We start from the raw sequence: 21,486 nt of genomic DNA, 5'->3' as shown, positions 1-21,486 counted from the left end.
TGATGGTCTCTAAATTCAGGTGGGATATACTCAAGGTTGTACTTTGGCTTTTGTGGACTTTTTCTAATTTTCTTCAGTTTCAACTTGAACTGGCATATGAGTAATTGATGATCTGATCCGCAGTTGGCTCCTAGCCTTGTTCTGACTGATGAAGTTGAGCTTTTCCATCCTCTCTTTCACAAATATAGTCAATTCGATTCCTGTGTTATTGCATCTGGTGAGGCCCATATGCATAAACCCAGTACCCAGTGCTGTTGAGTCGATTCCCCATATGTATAGTCGCTGTTTATGTTGGTGAAAGGAGGTATTTGCAATGAAGAAGTCATTGGTCTTGCAAAATTCAATCATGCAATTTTCAGCATCGCTCCTACCACCAAGGCCATATTTTCCAACTACCGATCCTTCTTCATTTCCATCTTTTGCATTTCAACCACCAGTAGTTATCAGTCAATTTTAGACTGCAGAAGTTATTAACAATCTTCAATTTCTTCATCTTTGGCCTTAGTGGTTGGTGCATAAATTTGAATAATAGTTGTATTAACTGGTCTTCCTTGTAGGCGTATGGATATTATCCTAGCATTGACAGAGTTGTACTTCAGGATAGATCTTGAAATGTTCTTTTTGGTGATAAATTCAACACTGTTCCTTTTCAAGTTGCCATTCCAGTATACTAGACCATATGATTGTCCAATTCAAAATGACCAATACTAGTCCATTTCAGCTCACTAATGCCTAGAGTATTGTTCTTTATGTGTTCCATTTCATATCATTGTTAGTGTAGTGCTTTTCAATGTTTTCCACTGCAGCTTACAGAAATTTATTTTATACATTTATGTATGTTGTTGTTATGTGCCATTGAGTCAGTTCGGCTGGTAGATTCAAACTGCAGACCTTTTGGTTAGCAGCCAAGTTCTTAACCATTGCACCATATATGTATTTATTGAACATGTAGCAAAGCACATACATATGTAGTATACTACATATAACCTGAACAAAATATGTATACAGAAGTTTCACAAAACAGTACTTCTTAGTACATGCAATATTCCCTGATGTTTTCTGTTTGAATCTGGTCTAAACTGTTAGTGAACGAATAAATTGATTTCACTAGCCACTAGTATGTCTCAAACCATGGTTTAAAAAACATCAGTTTAAGAGGATTGGTAAAGGGCACTTGGCAAAGGGCTGATGGAGGATGGAGAAGGTGAGTGAAGAAAGAGACGTGCTTCAAAGAATGGGATAAACTGGATTTGATAGCAGAAAAATTAAATACATGAGTCAGGGCTTCATTCTAGAACTTGGGCTGAAAAGTAACACATGAGAGTGCCTCGTAGATAAATTCTTTATAGTCATGGTTGTACTTATCTCATCAAGGGTGATTGATTGTGGGAACTGGATTTTTCTTAAGTATTGCAGTCGTTGTGGTCTGTCTACCTTTAGTAAGAAATAACACTGGTAAACTTTAATATTCTTAAACTTTATTATTGTGTATGATATGGCAGTAAGGTAGAAACTCATTTACTATTTCTGTGGAAATTTGTAACTACCTGCAATTCTTTATAGACCAAGGTAAATAAATACCTACAGTCATCTCTAAGGCAAAAGGTTTTCTTTAAATTAGCAGTGATTGTCTTTCATAACTAACCACCAACAGGATGCTACTTTCTTCTTTTGTGAATACTTCTTTAGGGCATTAGGTGAAGCTGCAGTTTTACATCCTGCACAACAGAGCTTCTTTTCTCTGGTGATTTATTGTTAGCTTTCAAGTGACCACACTTAGGCCCTGGTCTCATCCTTGTTAAGGAAGTTTCCTATTTGAGGCGATTAGAGGAAGTTTCTGAAAAGTAAGATAATGGGGCAGGAAAAGATTTTCTGAGATAAAAGGTTTCTAAGGGCTATGAGACTATGGTGGAGGGAAGAAATGGAAAGAGAAAGAAACCAAATTTTCCTGGTTTGGGTATTAATTTAAGGTGAGTGTGACCTCGATTTATAAAGAGTTTGCAATTTGATGCTTAATGGAATTGGGTGTTTAATATTTATAGCACGTTATGTAAATGCTGCCCCTCCAAGTGCTTTCTTCAATCCTCTTAGCTTATAAATGACAGCTGGATTTCTAAAAAGAAAGAAAATCTTTTCATTTATCCAGCCTAAGAGTAGTGAACAGTAGATGTTTAATGCCCTCCTTTTATGTCTGCCCCAGAGCCTGAGACTTATATTCCAAAGAGTTCATCGCTGTGCTTTTGAGCTTATTAAGGGCATGAGTAACTTAAGGGGGAAAGGCTGATGCTGCATTACGGTGCAAAGGCAGCTCCTGAAATTCTGCAGGACACACCAGTTCACCGTACTCGACAGGGAAGTTGAAAATACTGCTTTACAGAAACTACACACGCGGCCCATTTGGAATGATTAGCATTGCTTTTCTCCAGTGGTCACTACTGTTTGGGACTTAGACTTTGCCTGAGTCATTTTGGAGCATAGTTTTTTTTGCTCCAGGACCCTGCGGTTGCAGTGGTGGAATGGATGTGTGCTAATGGAGCTGCATGTTTGCGACTGATATTTGGTGATATCAGTTATTTTTAGGTCCTTATAAAAAAAGAAAATGTCCCCAACCTCTGGGCCTTCAAAACACGTTTAGAGGACAGGGAAGAATGAAAAGTTAAGTGCACCTCTGGCAAACGTAAATTGCTAAGTCCTTGAAGGCTGCCATTCATTCAGGAAATGTTTTTGAAGTACCTTCTACATGCCAGACTCTGTTCACTGCACTGGGGTAGTAAAGAAAAGAGACAGCAAGTGTGGTGTCCCATGACGGCGTCACCAGAGCCATGCGTGTGGGGCTAGAGAACTCCACAAACACAGGGATGTTTGGATTTTGTTTCAGAAGCAGGGACAGTCTGCGAGAAGCACTCTTCTCAAGGTAATCTATTTGCCAAGTGGTTGATGCTCACCTGTTGCCCTTGGCAGTATGTGGGCCACAGAGAGCCCTTTAGAGTTGGTCTGATGAGAGTGGTGTGCTGAATGTTTGAGGGCTCACAGTGTGGGTGCCCAGCAGGAGGGGAGGGTGTTTGCATTCTGATGCTGTGCTCCGGGCCACTCAGGACACTGCTCTGTGAGTTTTCAGTAGATTCCAGAGAGTGGATTCAAACTTACTATATTGGCATGTCTTACATAGAATAAAGAAAACAGACAAAATGTATTTGATAACATCACATCCACCTGGACTCATCTCCCCAAAATGTAGCTGAGAACCAAGAAATATGTTTATTTAAGCGGCCAGAAATGATACCACCGAGCCTATATGCACCGATGTGTCAGTCAGGGCCTGTCTACGCTTAGGTGACATATTTGGAGGACTGGCTTCTAACCTCATCTGTGGATTTTGAAAGCAGAAAATTACAAGGGGAAGAGGAATGTTGTATAAAAGGAACAGCCCAAATAATGGTACGGTAGGGTGACAGCTAACGGCTTTAAAGGGAGGGAGAAAGAAGATAAAAAAGGAGAAAGAGAAGATATAATCACTGAAAAAGAGTTGCCATGTGTTTCGTACAGCATCAAGTACCTTAGACCCATAGTGGGGTGGTTTCTAAGGTTTCTGGGGTGTGGTGTTGGAATGTGTGATTTGAACTGTTTCCCTGGTGATCTTCACACATCTGAGTTTGGCTGTTTCTATACTAGAGGTGGAGCCCTGATGGCGCAGTGGTGTTAAGAGCTCAGGCTGCTAACCCAAAGGTCGGCAGTTCAAATCTACCAGCTGCTCCTTGGAAACACTATGGTGCAGTTCTACTCTGTCCTACAGGGTCGCTATAGGGTCGCTGTGAGTCAGAAAGGACTCAATGGCAACGAGTTTTGTTTTTTTGGTTTATACTACAGGCAGTAGAGCAATTGATAACCCTGATGAGGACCCTAATTATCAAGTGATACTGTATTTTGTTTTTAGGAGGACAAAGAAGTGTATACTGGCTCTTAAAGTATTTCCAATCAAAATGTTTAAAATTAAAATTTTGATGTTTAAAGGAATAAATTCTTAGTTCTCTGAAAAACTCGACTCTTCAGATTATATTCCCAGAAAGACTGGCATTTTACTACATGGAAAAATCATACCAGGTAGAAGATATTAATTTGTATTGTAAAAAAAAGTCCCAGTTACTTTATAAGCAGTAGGTACTTGTTGTTGTTAGTTGCCATGGAGTCGATTCTGACTCATGGTGACCCTATGTGCACAAAGTAGAAGTGCTCTATAGGGTTTTCAAGGCTGTGACCTTTTGGAAGTAGATCACCAGGCCTGTCTTCCGAGGTCCCTCTAGGTGGGTTTGAACCATCATCATTTCAACTACTACTCGAGCACTTAACTGTTTGCATCGCTCAGGGATTCCTAATAAGCTCTTAAAGCACTTTATAAATAACACTTTATGTATATTATTCAGTTATAAAAATTTGACTTGCAACTCACCAGAAACATGTCTGAATATTTGCGGCACTTGTCTGTTCCTCTCGTTTGTCATTTATTATATTATTATTTGTTGATTAGATAGATACATAGCCCATCTTCCTGATGGACAGGAAGTGTGCTCTGATGTTCCTTGTACATGGCAGATCCCAGTAAATGTCTATCGAATGACTAATAATGAACAAGTTATGCGGAGCTTTCTAATTAGTCCTCTACTGACCATGTAAACACTTGCCATTGTCTTTTTTTCATTTTTTGATTACACACTAAAACCTTATTGTATTTGAACAGCATTTAATGATTAGAGTTGTTGAAGCACTTGAATTACTTCTTTATGCCTTGTTTTTCCTTTACTGAATTAAAGGTGGAAGCAGCACTAGGTGTTTGTGGAACGCAAATAGGCTATGGGTTTCAGATGGAACTCTGAAGTATGTTCTTGTGGCAGGAGTGTTCTTTCCTTGAGGGGGTGCTGCGGTGAGGCAGGGAGTCATTGGGGGCATGTATTGCAGCATCGTGGGGAAGTTCACCTGTGCTCATTCTGTCTTTGGTCACAGGTGACTGTGGAGGAGGTCATGACCACAACCGCATATCTGGACCTTTTCCTGCGCAGTGTCTCTGAGCCAGCACTACTTGAGATCTTCCTCCGTTTCATCCTGTTGCACCAGCATGAGAACATCCACATATTGGACACTCTTACGAGCCGAATCAACACTCCGTTTCGGGTAAGGAGAGCCCAGAGAAAGGGAACTCCTAACTGAGAACAGACTTCAGGAGAGTTCTTATTGGAATGAGATTAGGAATATTTTCTCTTCCTCTTGTTTTCCTTTGCAGCCATTACCTTTCTTCTGTTTTGGGAAGGGTGAATTAGATAACATGTTTTGCTATCAGAAGCTCTTTCATAGGACATTTTTCTCAATTTGTCTGGATTGGCACTTGCTTCTGTAAAGCTAGCAGAATGTGCTTCTGGGGAGGCAAGATGCAGAGAAATATACGGGTTTACTTGCCAAGAAATGCCAAGGAACCAGAATGTATCAAGTCTGGGTATTAGAGACCATATTTCTGTCCACAGGGTTTTGTTTTTTTTTTTAATATGATTTATTTTGTTGTTGTTTTTGAGGATATACACAGCAGAACATACAGCAGTTCAACAGTTTCTACATGTACAGTTCAGTGACATTGATTACATTCTTTGAGTTGAACAACCACTCACCCTCCTTTTCTGAATTATTCCTCTCCTGTTTTGTTTTTTTTTTTTAGTTTTTTGTTAACATAAGCTCACTGCTCCGTAACTTTCCTATCTGATCTTTCAAGTTGCTATTGTCATTTGATCCCATATAGATAGATCTTAAAAGAGCACAATGCTCAAGGCAGACATTTTTTACTAGTTAAGCTAAAATGTTTGGTTTTAAGAAGAGTTGAGGGAATATTTTTGGTTTAAGGTTTAAAGATTATCTCAGGAGAACAGTTTCAGGGGTTCATCTAGCCTCCAAGGCTCCAGAAAGTCTGGAGTCCGTGGGAATTTGAAATTCTGGTCTGTATTTTCCCTGTTTTGATCAGGATTCTTCTATAGAATTATCGATCAAAATGTTCAGTAATGGTAGCTAGGCACCATCCAGTTCTTCTGGCCTCATGACAAAGGAGACAGTTGTTCACAGAGGCAGTTAGTCACACATTCCATTTTTTCCTCCTATTCCTGACTCTCCTTTTTTTCTGTTGCTCCAGGAATATAGAGACCAATTGTGGCTTGGGTGGACACCTGCAAGCTTTTAAGACCCTAGGCACTATGCAATGAACTAGGAGATAGAACAGAAGCACAAAACACATTATTAGACCAATTAACTGTGAGGCACCTTGAAACCATGACCCTAAACCTCCAAATAAGGAACAAATTCCACGAGATGTTTGGTTGTACATAAGCAGCCCCAGCATCAGCTCTGCGGAAGAAAGGCCTGGTGACTTGCTTCTGTAAAGACTACAGCCAGGGAAAGCCTATGGAACAGTTCTACTCCGTAACACATAGGGTCACCATGAGTTGAAATTGACTCGGTGGTAATAGGTTTTTTTTTTTTTTCCTTTAGTTTTAGTTTGGAGCTGTGATTAACTTTGAAAATCTCCTTATACTACTAGTGCCCCACTTTGCACCCCACTCCCCAAAAGCTGACTGTATTGAATTGCAATCATTGTTTCAAAAGCACCATCAGCAAATGAATGGATAGACAAAATGTAGTAAATACATAAAATGGAATATTACTCAACCATAAAAAGAAGTGAAGTTCTGACCTATGCTACAACATGGATGAACCTTGAAAACATGCTGAGTGAAAGAAGCCAGACACAAAAGGACAAATACTGTATGATCCCATTTATATGAACTGTCTAAAATAAGTCAAATTTTTAGAGACAGAAAGTAGATTAGAGGTTGCCAGGGGCATGAGAGAGGTGGGAGGAGTGATGAGAAATTAGTGCTTAGTAGATACAGAGTTTCTGTTTGGGGTGATAAAATGTTCTGGAAATAGATAGTGGTGATTGTAAATGTGCCACTGAACTGTACACTTAAAAATGGTTAAAATGGTAAATTTTATACATATTTCACCACAATAAAAATAACATAAAAAAACAAAGGAATAATAATTAAAACAATGAATTTTTAGGTTTGTAACAAATATGCAAAGGCCAAAACCAAACCCATTGCTCTCGAATTGATTCTGAGTCAGGACGACCCTATAGGACAGAGCAGAACTGCCCCATAGGGTTTCCAAGGAGTGCCTGGTGGACCAGCTGTGAGCCGTTTGTTTAGCAGCCATAGCTCTTAACCACTATACTACCAGGGTTTCTGTAACGTATATAGATGTAATATTTATAACAATAACACTGTGACTAATTTAGTAAAATCTAAAGTAGATTTTTGATAAGCCCTAGAGTGACCACAAAGAAAATAAAAAAAGTAGCCAAAAAATCATAAAATTGAAAGTATTCACTGAATGTAAAAAGGGCAGTAAAGGAGAAATAAAAACTTGATTCCGACTGGTGGAGACCCTATAGGACAGAGTAGAGCTGCCCCGTAGGGTTTCCAAGGAATGGCTGGTGGATTCAAACTGCCAGTCTATTGGTTAGCAGCCAAATGCTTAACCACTGTGCCATCAGGGCCCCAAAGGAGGAATAGAGGAACAAAAAAGACATGAAACATATAGAAAACAAGAAGTAAAATGGCAGATGTAAATTCAACTATATAGATAATAACATTAAATGTGAATAGAGAAAACACTCCAATCAGAAGTCAGAGATTATCAGATGGATTTATTAAAAAAAGTGGATCCATCTGTATGCTGTCTAGAGGAGATGCATTTCAGAATCAAAGATACAAATAGGTAAAAGCGTTGAAAAAGATATACCGTGGAAACGGCAACCATAGAAAGGTGACATAGCTATACTAATGTTAGACAAAATCTAAAACAACAAACGTTACTAGAGCTAAAGAGGGGCATTTTATAATGATAAAAGGGTCACTCCATCAGGAAGATATAGCAATTATAAACGTATATACATCTAAAAACAGAGCCTCAAAATACACAAAGCAAAAACTGACAGAATTTAAAGGGAGAGACAATTCAACAATAATTCTTGAAGACTTCAATACTTTTAATAATGAATAGAACCACTACAGAGAAGATCAACAAGGAAACAGAAGACTTGAACAACACTATCAGCCAGTAGGCCTAACAGACATCTATACAGCACTCTACCTAACAGCAAAATATACAATCTTTTCAAGTGCACATGAAATATTCTAAAAGATAGACCATATGCTAGACTATAAAACAAATGTCAATGAATAAAAATGATGGAAACCATACAAAGTGTGTTCACTGATCACAATGGAGTGAAATTAGAAATTAGTATCAAAAAGAAATTTGAGAAATTCACAAATATATGGAAATTAAACAGCACAGTCCTAAATACCAATGGGTCAAAGAAGAAATTACAAGGGAAATGAGAATATATTTAACTGAGGTACAACATACAAAAATTTATGGAATGCTACCCTTCCCCTGAAGGCATTGGTAAAAAACAAGGCTCCGGGAATTGATGGAATACCAGTTGAGATGTTTCAACAAATGGATGTAGCACTGGAAGTGGTCGTTTGTCTATGCCAAGAAATTTGGAAGACAGCTCCCTGGCCAACCGACTGGAAGAGATCCATATTTATTCCTATTCCAAACAAAGATGATCCCACCAAATGCGGAAATTATCGGACAACATCATTAATATCACATGCAAGTAAAATTTTGCTGAAGATCATTCAAAAGCAGCTGCAGCAGTATATGGACAGGGAACTTCCAGAAATTCAAGCTGGATTCAGAAGAGGACGTGGAACCAGGGATATCATTGCTGATGTCAGATAGATCCTGGCTGAAAGCGGATAATATCAGAGAGATGTTTACCTGTGTTTTACTGACTATGCAAAGACGTTTGACTGTGTGGATCATAACAAATTATGGATAACATTGTGGAGAATGGGAATTCCAGAACCCTTATTTGTGCTCACGAAGAACCTGTGTATAGATCAAGAGGCAGTCGTTCGAACAGAACAAGGGGATACTGGGTGGTTCAAAGTCAGAAAAAGTGTGTGTCAGGGTTGTATCCTTTCCCCATACCTGTTCAATCTGTATGCTGAGCGAATAACCTGAGAAGCTGGACTCCATGAAGAACAGGGGATCAGGACTGGAGGAAGACTCATTAACAACCTGTGTTATGCAGATGTCACAACCTTGCTTGCTGGAAGTGAAGAGGACCTGAAACACTGATGAAGATCCACAGCCTTCAGTATGGATTACACCTCAGTGTAAAGGAAACCAAAATCCTCACAACTAGACCAATAAGCAGCATCATGATAAATGGAGAAAAGACTGAAATGGTGAAGGATTTCATTTTCCTTGGATCTACAGTCCACATCCATGGAAGCAGCAGTCAAGAAATCAAATGACACGTTGCACCGGGCAAATCGGCTGCTGGAAAAGAACTGTTTAAAGTGTTGAAAAGCAGAGATGTCACATTGAGGACTAAGGTGTGCCTGACCCAAGCCATGGTGTTTTCAACTGCCTCATATGCATGTGAAAAGCTCGACAATGCGTAAGGAAGACAGAAGAAAGAATTGACACCTTTGAAATGTGGTGTTGGCGAAGAATACTGAATATACACCATGGACTGCCAAAAGAATGAACAAATCTGTTTTGTAAGAAGTACAACCATAACGCTCCTTAGAAGCAAGGATGGTGAGACTGCATCTCACATACTTTGAACATGTTATCAGAAGGGACCAGTCCCTGGAGAAGGACATCATGCTTGGTAAAGTACAGGGTCAGTAAAAAAGAAGAAGGCCTTCAACAAGATGAATTGACACAGTGACTGCAACAGTGGGCTCAAGCGTAACAAGGATTGTGAGGATGGCACAGGACAATGCAGTGTTTCCTTCTGTAATACATAGGGTTGCTCTGAGTTGGAACCAACTGGAAGGCACCTAACAACAACACCCTCCCCTGCTGGAGAGAGCACATGTGTTCCTCCTGGCTGCCTGCCTTACCCCTCCCCAACCAGAGAGTACCTGCAGGACCCTCGGTTGCCGGCCCTGCCCCCTCCCATTGTAGAGAGCACCTGCGCACACCCACTTTGACACACACCCCCTCCCGCCAGCCACCCTGCCCCCACCATGGAAGGAGCACCTCAGCGACCCCCTCCCCCATGCCAGCCTTGCACCTTGCCCAGCACTTGCCCATCTGGTGAGCGACTGAGCATTCCCAATGTTGCCAGATAGCACCTGCCCAGTGCACCCTCAGCTATCTCACGTGTACATTGCTCACAGTTGCCCAGATCAACTGGGGGCAGGAGGTGAACCCTCTGTGCCACCAGGTGAGCGATCACTGAAGCACACTCAACCTGTCTGCACTGATAAATCAAAACGAAACAAAACAAGGAAAACTTACGGGATACAGCAAAAGCAGGGCTTAGAGGGAAATTTATAGCTGTATGCACCTACATGAAAATAGAAGAAAGATCTCAAATCAAGAACCTAACTTTCCTCCTTAAGATACTGGAAAAAGAAACACAAACTCAGAGCAAGCAGAAGGAAGGGAATAATAAGGATTAGAGCAGAAATCAATGAAATAGAAAATAATGGAGAAATCAACAAATTATTGAAAAAATAAACTTGAGAAACCTTTAGCTAGACTAACCAGGAAAACAAGAGAGATGGCTCAAATTATTAAAATCAGGACTGAAAAAGTGGCTATTCCTGTCAACCTTACAGAAATGAAAAGGATTGTAAGAGAATACTGTGAACAACTATATGCCAACACATTAGATAACTGAGATGAGATGAACAAATTCTAGAAAGACATAAACCCCTGAAACTGATTTGAGAAGAATTAGAAATTCTGACTAGATCTGTAACAGGTGAAGAAACTGAATCAGAAATTCTGAATAGATCCATAACAAGTGAAAAGTCTGAATCAGTGTTTATAAAACTACCCACAAAGAAAGACCAAGGCCCAGATGGCTTCACTGCTGGATTCTACCAAACACTTAAAGAAAAATTAATACCAATTCTTCACAAACTCTTCCAGAAAATAGAAGAGGAGGGAACGCTTCTCAACTATTCTGTGAGGTCAGTATTACCCTGATACCAAAGCCAGATACCTCACAAGAAAACCACACACCAATATCTCTTGTGACTATAAAAAACCTCAACAAATTATTAGCAAGCTGAACCGGGCAATATAGAAACAGAATTACACACCATAACCAAGTGGGATTTATCCCAGAAATGCAAGGCCAGTTTAACATCTGAAAATCAGTTAATATAATACTCCGTGTTAGTAGAATAAAGGACAAAACTCATTCAATCATCTCAATAGACACAGAAAAAAATATTTGACAAAATCTAGCACCCCTTCATGATAAAAACACTCAACAACCAAGGAATTGAAGGAAACTTCCTCAGTCTGGTAAAAGGCATCTACAGAAAACTCACAGCTAACATCATACTTCATGGTGAATGGCTTACTCATCAGGTGGATGGCTTTAACGGTGAAAAATTTATTTCTTCACAGTAAGTAGGCTAAAAGTCCAAATTCAGGGTGTCAGCTCCAGGGAAAGGCTTTCGCTCTCTCTCGACCTTCTCATCCCTCGAACTAGGAGCTTCTCTGCACAGGGACCGTGGGTCCAAAGGACACACTCTGCTCCCAGCGCTGCTCTCTTGGTGGTATGAGATCACCCTGTCTGCTCACTTCTCTCTTTTATATCTCAAGAGATTGTCTCAAGACAAAATCCAATCTTGTAGGTTGAGTCCTGCCTCACTAACACAATTGCCGCCCATCCTCCCTCATTAACATCATGGTGGCAGGATTTACAACATAACAGAAAAATCACAGGCCAGGAATCATGGCCAGGCCAAACTGATAAATACATTTTTGGGGGGAGTATATGTGACAGTGAATGACAGAAAATTTTCCCTCTAAGATCAGGAACAGGAGAAGGATATTTGCTTCTGCCACTTCTATTCAACATTGAGGTTCTAGCCAGGACAATTAGACAAGAAAATGAAATTCAGGTAGTCCCTGACTAATGACAGGATTCCATTCCAATGACTGCATCCTAAGTCAGTTCTGATGTAAATCGAATACCTCTTTTTTTTAGCCTTCATTATTACTGCCTTTCATTATCAGAATCTTTGTAAATCTTTAGGAATCGGAAACATGAACATCTGAGAATTATAACATCTGCAAATTACATACTACAGTATTATGTGTAGTACAAAAAAACAGATGGCCATGAGTTTGGTTCGTTATAACTTGAATACGTCATAAATCAGGGAGAACCTAGTAAAAGGCACACAGATTAAAATAAAATTATCTGTATTTGTAGATGACATGACCCTAAAGAATCTACTAAACAACTGTCTTTGGCTGGGTTCTCAAGAGAAGCAAAACCAGTAAAAAGTATAAATACATAGACAGTTTATATCAAGGAAATGGCTCACGCAGTTGTAAAGGCTGGAAAATCCCAAGTTCTTGGGTTAGGCTGAAGACTTCTTCTGACTTACGTAGCTGCCCGGGCTGGTGAATCCAAGATTGGCAGGTCAGACAGCAGGCCTCTGGCTCACAGGCTATGGAGACTGATGAATCCCAAGATGGGCAGGCAAGACAGCAGGTAAGCTGCTAGCTCAAGTCCAAAGAAATGAAGGTCAGGCAAACAGGAGGCAGCTGTAGGATCCAGAGTGAGCAAAAGCCCACGAGCCTTACCAGAAAGTCCCCTTATATTGGATGCGGGCCATACCCCCCAAGGAAACTCCGTTTCAGCTGGTTGGCTACTCACACAGATTCTATCGTGGAGGTGATCACATTATATCAGATCACATCACAATGCTGATTACATCATTATACAGCTGCCAAACTAGGTCATAACTGCCAAACCACTGAGAATCATGGCCTAGCTAAGTTGATACACAACCTTAGTAATCACAACTTTTAGAACTAATAAATGAGTTTGGCAAGATTGAAGGATACAAGATTAATATCCAAAAATCAATTGTATTTCTCTGTAATAGCAGTGAAAATGAAATGAAATTTAAACAATTCCATTTGTAATAGCATTGTTATTAGGTGCTATTGAGTCAGTTCCAACTCCTAGCAACCCTATGTACAGCAAAACAAAACACTACCTATTCCTGTGCCATCCTCACGATTGTTGTCATGCTTGAGCCCATTGTTGCAGCCACTGTGTCAGTCCATCTTGTTGAGGGTCTTCCTCTTTTCTGCTGACCTTCTACTTTATCAAGCATGATGTCCTTTTCAGGGACTGGTCCCTCCTGATAACATGTCCCAAGTATGTCAGACAGAGTCTTGCCATCCTTGCTTCTAAGGAGCGTTCTGACTGTACTTCCTCCAAGACAGGTTAGTTTATTCTTCTGGCACTCCATGGTATATTCAGTATTCTTTGCCAACACCAGAATTCAAAGCCATCAGTTTTTCTTTGCTCTTCTTCATTCATTGTCCAGCTTTCCCATGCATAGGAGGCAACTGAAAACATCAAGACTTGGGTCAGGCATACCTTACTCCTTAAAGTGGCATCTTTGTTTTTTAACACTTTAAAAAGGTCTTTTGCAGCAGATTTATCCAATGTAATGCATTGTTTGATTTCTTGACTGCTGCTTCCGTGGGCATTGATTGTGGATGTAATAGCTTAAAAAGATTAAAATGCTTAGTAATAAATTTAACAACAGCAAAAGCCTATTTGCTGTCTAGTGGATTCTGACAGAGTAGAACTGCCTATAGGGGTTTCAAGGCTGTAATCTTAACAGAAGCAGCCTTCCACATCTTTCTTCTGCGGAGCAATGGTGGGTTTGAACTGCCAACCTTTTTGTTAGCAGCTGAGTGCCTAACCACTGTACCACCAGGGATCCTTGACAAAAAAAAGTGTAAAATTTACAGATGGAAGACTACACAGCATTGTTGAAATAAATTAAAGAAGATCTAAGTAAATGGAAAGACATTTTATCTTCACAGATCAGAAGACTTAGTATGGCAGTACTTCCCAAACTAATCTACAGATTCAGTGTAAACTCTACCATAATCCCAGCTGGCTTCCTTGTTGAAAGTGACAAGCCGATTCAAAAATTCATATGGAAACTCAAGAGACCCAGAAGAGCAAGACAATTTTGAAAAAGAACAAAGTTGGAGGACTCAGACTTCTAGCTTCAAAACTTACTACAAAGCTGCAGTAATCAAGATAGTGTGGTACTGGTGTTAAGGATAGACATATAGACTAATGGAATAATACTGAGAGTCCAGAAATAAAGCCATGTATCTGTGGTCAGTGGATTTCCATAGGGGTGTCAAGGCCACTCAATGGGGCACAAAATAGACTTTTCAACAGATGGTGCTGGAACAACTGGGTGATCAAATGCAAAAGAATGAAGTTGGACCTCTCCCTTACACTATATACAAAAATTAACTCAAAGGGGATATTTAGCTCTAGATACAAGAGATAAAACTATAAATTGCTTAGAAGAAAACATGGGGACAAACTTTTGTGGCCTTAGATTAGGGAGAAGTTTCTAAGATTTGGTGCCAAAAACATGAGCAAAAAATGAATAACAGATACGTTGAACATCATCAAAATTAAAGACTTTCGTGTTTCAAAGGACTCCATCAAGAAATTGAGAAGACAACCCACTGCATTGGGAGAAAACATTTGTAATCATATATGTGATAAGGTACTTGTATGTCAAATAAAGAAAGAACTACACTCAATAATAAAAAGACAAGTACACTGTGCTGAGCGTCCCTGACAGCGGTTTCCAGAACTTGCTGTGGCAATAGATAGGAAGAACACCTAACTGAGACTGGGGAAAGGAGGCATTGGGCAGTAGGACTGGGTGGAAGAGCAAAAAGACTCCCTACTAAGGTGATGCTGATGTTAAGTCTTTGGGAATAAGTGGTAGTTAGCCTGTGGAGACAGCAGAAAAAGACAATCCAAGCAAAGGAACAGTGTGTGCAAGGACTTGAGATGGGACAGAGTATGAGGCTTCTGGCTAAGTACAAACATGTGGCCTGGCTTGAGCACGGAGGTGTTTTGGGGCAGGCCAAGTATAGCTGTTTCTTCACGACGCCATTATGGATTTCCTTGATCCATTCTGCCTAGAAGGCAGACTAGCACTTATCCTCCTATATAAAGGATAAGAGCCTAAATTACTTAAAATCTCATGGCAAATTGATAAGAGGTTACTCCCAAGAGGGTACACTGATTTTATAACACACCTCTGGGTATCATCTCTGTTTGGTGGCTTATCTTTCCTTTGGGGAAATCAGAGATGGGAAGGACTTTTCTTTTTTGATGAACTTGCAAAAAGGTATATTAGCACACCTCCAGCATTATGGGAAACGGAACAAAGAAAGGTGTTTGCCCCAGAGCCAAGATGGAGCTGAGACTTGGCGCAGAGGACTCTAAAGGGAGGGTTGGCCGGAGTCTCTGCAGTATCTGTTAGCTCTGTCATGAAAATAGCCAATATCGTATCTGAAAATAACCTAGGAAAGCAAAGTATATAGGCAGGTGACCTTTTATCCCCTCTCTCCCCCTTTCCTTTCAGCGAGTTGGAGGGCACGCATGTCTGGATTTTAAAAGTTAGAAATAGGAGCATATGCATTCTGTGGAAGCGTTATTCTGCATAATAGCATCATTCCAGGCATAGGCTTTCTTATAGAGTCTTGTAGGAGAACCCAGAGCCTGAATATACATTCTCTCTGGCAGCATCATGCTTTTTTATCAAAATTGCTAAAAAAAAAAAAGAGGGAAAAAGGCCATTTTATGTTGTAATTATGATTTTTACTTACCATCTGTGGGAGGCAGAGCTATCATTCCAGTATTTGAAATAGAACCTGTGTTTATTGCTTCCCAGCTTTGCGTGGTGTCCCTGGCATTGTTCAGAACTCTCATTGGTTTACACTGTGAAGATGTGATGTTACAACTAGTTCTAAGGTGAGTTGGCATTTTTGTTTCCTTAAAAAAAACAAACTATATATTATGGTTTTATTTTAGTAATATGAGTTAAGTAGGGCTATACCTCAAAGGAAGAAAATCATTAAGGGTGTGAATTTAATTTCTGCATTGTTTCCCAAAGTTAATTTTAGTTTCACTAATAAAAGTTTTAGGAAGCCATATGCATCATATTATAAATATGCTCCTGAAAACAGTAAATAGAATGTTTGGGAAATGTCAGGAGTATCATGAAAGCTCTTCTGGTCCATGACTGAATGTCTCTATCCTGAAGTGCATTGTTAGGGGTCTTGTGTTATGAAAACAACTTTTCCAAATACGAAATACTGTTGGTATATAATTCCTTTGACTCCTACTATGTGCATTGTCTGACCTGTGAGTATGTTTCAAATTCAGTAAATATTTAATGAGTACTTTCCGTGTACAATTTAGAAAGGAGTAAGGTATGTAATACAAAAATAGAAAAGAATTGATATACAAGATAGAAAAGGGGGGGTCGGTCCTTCAGAAGCACAGGTGGAGAAGGTTTTCATGAAGTAGCTGGTATCCGAAGATGGGTATTGGGAGTCAGAAGGAGCCCTGGTGGTGCAGTGGTTAAGAGCTCAGCTGCTACTCAAAAGGTCGGCAGCTCAAATTCACCAGCCGCTCCTTGGAAACCCTGGGAGGCAGTTCTACTCTGTCCTGTAGGGTTGCTATGAGTCGGAATAGACTCAGTGCCAATGGCTTTGGTATTTTGGTTTTTCGGCAGTAGTTAAGCACTTGGTTTATCCTTATACAGGAGGATGAGTGCTAGAATAAAACAAAACAGTTGCCCTCGAGTCAATTCCAACTCATGACGACCCCACATATGTCAGAGTAGAGCTGTGTTCCATAGGGTTTTCGATGGCTGGTTTGTTGGAAATAGATCATCGGGCCTTTCTTCCGAGGTGCCTCTGGGTGAGCTCGGGCAGCTGGCACTTGACCATAAACCAGGACAGGTCAAATCAGAGCAGCAGTTCAGGGGACGAAGACCAGGAACGGGAGGTTTCTTGAGTGTCTATTGTGTGCCTGCTTTTCCATAAATCTCCTCATTCACTGTTCTCATCGACTCCCCCAGGCAGTGTAGTAGCATTATAAATACAGGAGGTGTTCAGTAGAGGGCAGCTATTATTATTATTAAAGTTTAAAACGAGTTTTTAGACTTTCTTAGGGGGTTTAACTCAGGTGGTCAGTATTAATCTTAAAGCGTTAGCAGAGAACAAATCTGATCACAAAGAAGCTGCCTGTGTAGCCTGGGTAGAGCATTAGTTATCTGCTCTAAAAGGATTACTTAGCTCCCCCTCCAGCCTCTCCTGATATGACTGACTGCATCAGCAAGGCCTTTTCTATTGCCAAAAATGAGGCTTTGCCTTCAACGTGGGCAAAACCTAATTGCATTTAAATGTTACATTCTTTGATATTGCTTCTTAGATGGATGAAAAGCAGCCATCTTTTTCCATGTACTGGGAAGCCTGGTCTGGGTCAGAAGGTGCAAAACTTTTTAACTCTGAGTCATGAAGTCTGATTTAGCCCTGATGGGGAAAGCTTTTGCTTGCTGGCTGTTCAGTGACCTTTACAAGGTGAACTCCGATCACCTTTTGCCTGCCCATAAAGTGGTACCCGTGTGTTAAAAACTGTTCTAGAGGGGGCTTCTTTTGAGACCCAGACCTGTACTGAATGAAGGTAAAGAAATCAGTTCATGGCTGAAGTATTTGCATGCCCGTGTCTGGACTAGGCACTTCTAGCATGGATAAGGACTAGCAGTTTCCCAGGAAAGTTCCCAAAGGCCATGTTATCACAAATGCCAAATGGAATAATAGAAAAAATGCCTGACCTGAGGTTAGAAGATAGACTTAACCACCTGTTCTAGGCTCTCTGACCCCAAGTTTCTTCTTTGTTTCTTTAATAAGAATAAAAAAAATAATAAAAAAAACCCGTTATTGTCAAGTTGATTCTGACTCATTGAGACGCTGTAGGACAGAGTAGAACTGCCCCACAGAGTTCCCAAGGAGCAGCTGGTGGAATTGAACTGCCAACCTTTTGGTTAGCAACCAAGCTCTTAACCACTGTGCTACCAGGGCTCCAAAAAATAATAATAATAGTTGCTATTTATTGAATACCTCCTATATTTCTAACTCTGCTGCACTGCCTGGGGGAGTTGATGAAAAGAGTGAATGAGAAGATATACGAAAAATCAGGCACACAATAGACACTCAAGACACCTCTGGTTCCTGGTCTTCTTCCCCTGAACTGCTGATCTGATTCGACCTATTCTGGTTTATGGTCAAGTGCCAGCTGCCCGCACTCACCCAGAGGCACCTCAGAAGAAACGCCTGATGATCTACTTCCAAAAAACCAGCCATCAAAAACCCTGTGGAACGCAGTTCTACTCAGACACACATGGGGTTGTCATGAGTTGGAATCGACTCGGTGGCAACTGTTTTGTTTTATTCTGGTTTTGCTAACCAAAAGGTTGGTGGTTCAGACTCACTCGTTGGTTCAAACCCACCCAGCAGCTCGAGGGAGAAAGACCTTGTGATATGCTTCCATAAAGCTTACAACCAAGAAAACCCTATAGGGCAGTTCTGCTCTGTCACATGGGGTAGCTAGAAGTCAGAATTGGCTTGACAGCACCCAACAACAAGAACAAGGTTATTGGGAGGATCAGCTGTGCTGGCTGTCTGTGAAAATGTCTTGAAATGCTGCAAAGCATTACACAAATTTAAGGGAGGGGAATTTTCTAGAAAACATATCTTCAAGTAATAAAAACAACATCTTTCCTGATTTAGAATCTGTACCAAAAGCAAGGGCAATGGAAAATCTTTATTCTTCTAGTCATTTAAAGTTTGTTTTTTTTTAAGGGACATAAGAAAATGAACTAGATTTATAATCCATCCTTGTTGTTGCTACTGCAGTCATTCGAATGCACACCATAAACTTGTAGATCTGAAAGGCAACAGAGCAGTGAAGTTTATGTAAATTCTTTTAATGAAGTCATTTGTTATGTGATAGATAAATAATAACTACATGTCAATTTTTGTTGCAACCCAAATGCTCTTAAATATTGACATGTCAAAGTGATAATCCATTTGTAACTGGTATGATGGGTTTTTTGTTTTTTTATGATTCTTTCATTTGGCCAAATATCAGGAGTGTAAGTTGAAATAAGGTACCTCAAAAGAGAGGCTATTTTAGTATGCAGAAAACCAAGGAGAAATTGTCTACCTCCATGGATGTGACATACGACAGGCCAAAGGCAAGTGGAAAATGCTGACAAGCACTGAAGTGACAAATCACCTCCATCCTCCTGGCACTTCCCAGTTTAGGCAAAACTTAATTGCTTACTACCCTGAATGACATTTCTGAATATCCTGGTTAGATTGTTTTTTTCAGAAGTGCTGGTCCATTGTCAGGTTTATGAAACCCTCATTGCCTGCTGTGGTCAGATAGAGGCTGCTTTGCTTGAAGAAAAGCTGTGTGTGTACCTCAGAAACATTTCCATCTTGCATGGGAGTTGGGTATTAGAGCAAAGAAAAAGCCAGCAGTCTAGGGGAAGACAGACGAGAGAAATATGGCCAGAACTTTTTTGAAAAACAAATGTTCTTTTTTTGAAATTCACCAACGTTGCTTTATGGATTTTTGCCCATTGGCCCATGGTAAGGGTTATTATCTTATAAACGTGAAGTGCTCTGAGTGTACTTCACTGCTTTATTTTGTTGGTTTTTACTGTCAGTGTAGCAGTAGGCAATATGTGTGCTTTGTTAGCAGTGGGCTGTCATTGAATTGTTTCAGAAGTGATGATGTTTTGTTTTAATGAATGATATCTAGGAAAATAGACCCAGGGTTGCAGAGGGTTTGAGAAATAGTGAAAAAAGAGGAGGAAAATCTATGTAAGAGGATGGTTTTAAGTAATCTGGACCTCTAAAATCAGGCACTTATTAGTGTGTAATTATTTTTACTGCTCTCTGAATTTAAATAAAATCTCCAAACAAAATAAATGTAGTATAAGTGAAAATACAGTTTGATGACAAATGCCTCTATTAAATTCCTAAGTGATTTTTCTGCTGCTGACAAACACTGTGTTTTGACAGTTGGTGAGTAGGGGGCTTCCGGCCTTCATTCTGTTCCCAGTCTTTGCCTGTAAGTGGTGGAAAGACAGAGGGCCAGTGTGAGGTTTTTCCCGCTCTTCCCTCTGGGATGACCCTTCATCTGAAAGGCACGACAGAACCACTATTCTGAATACTATAGGGTTGTTCATTTGAACCGACTCCCCCATCCAGTTTCATAGCACCTCTCCTTCAACCCATAGAGTTGTCTCTTCACTTGATTTACTCAGAAGAAAATTCTTAGTTTCTACTGAAAGCTCATATTTGCAAAGTTGCTAATTCCAATAACTCTTTAATATAAATTCAAGCTACCCACTGGTGATATTTGATAAATAGCTGTATTAGGTTTGATCCAGTGTTTATATATATATATATATATATATATATATATATATACCTTAAAGAGTAGAAATCTATGTGTATCAACTTAAATAATGAAATATACTTGGTGTGAGCTGTAAGCAGTCATGGAATTCCTGTGGTATGTAAAAGCATTGAAGCAGTTTATTTCTTAAATAATGAATGATGAAAATAAGGCTACAATAAATCCTGTATAATCTGGATTTCCCTAGGCCTCCCCAGCCTAAGTACAGAAGAGTTCACATCAGCAACCACCAGACAGGTCTCTCTGGCTCTCAACCCAGCTGCCTCATGAAAGACCTTGGCCCCTACAGAGTGTTAACTGTCATTTCCGGGGGTCCCCACTTTTCTGGGCCACATGAGGAGCCTTATACGTATTCATGAACACCTCTGTCTCCCGTTACCTCACCACGGCAGCACCTACCACGGTCTCCTCTCTGCTCTGGCCCCTTTGCTGGCACCGCCTGCTTCTGTCCCCGCTGTGCAGCGCGGCCCCTCCTGAGAACGCAGGTGCTGAGGTGCCTGTGGGCCAGCACTTCTCTCCCCAGCATCATCTTGTTGTGTCTGTTTTTCCTGATTTTTTAAAAGTACCCTAAATATACGCATAATGAAACATTTGGCATTGCACAGCCTTCATATGTGCAGTTCAGTAGCACTCATTTTGTTCAACAAGGTGCTCAGCCACCACCCTTATCTGTGCCCCAATTTTTCCATCACCCTTAACAGAAGCTCAGTGTCTCCTAAGCATTAGTCTTCCTTTCCCCCTCGCTCCCACCCCTGGTAACCATGAGTCATCTCACCCTCTAAACTCTTGCCTATCCTAGGTATTTCATATAAGCAGTGGGATCATACAGTATTTGTTCTTTGTGACTGGCTTATTTCACTCAGCATGATGTTTTTGAGGTTCATCCATGTTATAGCATGCATCAGAACATGTCTCTCTCGCAGGGATCCCCATGGAAAACATCTCCTTTACTTGCTGCCCACACATCCGTTTCTCCTTCAAGA

General features: G+C 40.3%; 1 protein-coding gene across 2 annotated transcripts in view; it reads left to right on the top strand.

The window, feature by feature from the left end:
- FHIP1A (FHF complex subunit HOOK interacting protein 1A) overlaps positions 1-21,486 on the top strand; it is a 325,704-nt gene that overhangs the window by 263,957 nt on the left and 40,261 nt on the right. For both annotated transcript variants that reach the window (XM_049905183.1, XM_049905184.1), the window contains exons 7-8: positions 4,999-5,166; positions 15,897-15,976. In XM_049905183.1, coding sequence (XP_049761140.1) covers positions 4,999-5,166; positions 15,897-15,976 — 248 coding nt within the window. The remainder of the gene's footprint in view (positions 1-4,998; positions 5,167-15,896; positions 15,977-21,486) is intronic.

The sequence above is a fragment of the Elephas maximus genome, chromosome 13 (genome assembly GCF_024166365.1).
Source record: "Elephas maximus indicus isolate mEleMax1 chromosome 13, mEleMax1 primary haplotype, whole genome shotgun sequence".
Taxonomy (NCBI): Eukaryota; Metazoa; Chordata; class Mammalia; order Proboscidea; family Elephantidae; genus Elephas; species Elephas maximus.
This window is presented reverse-complemented; position numbering and strand designations above follow the sequence as displayed.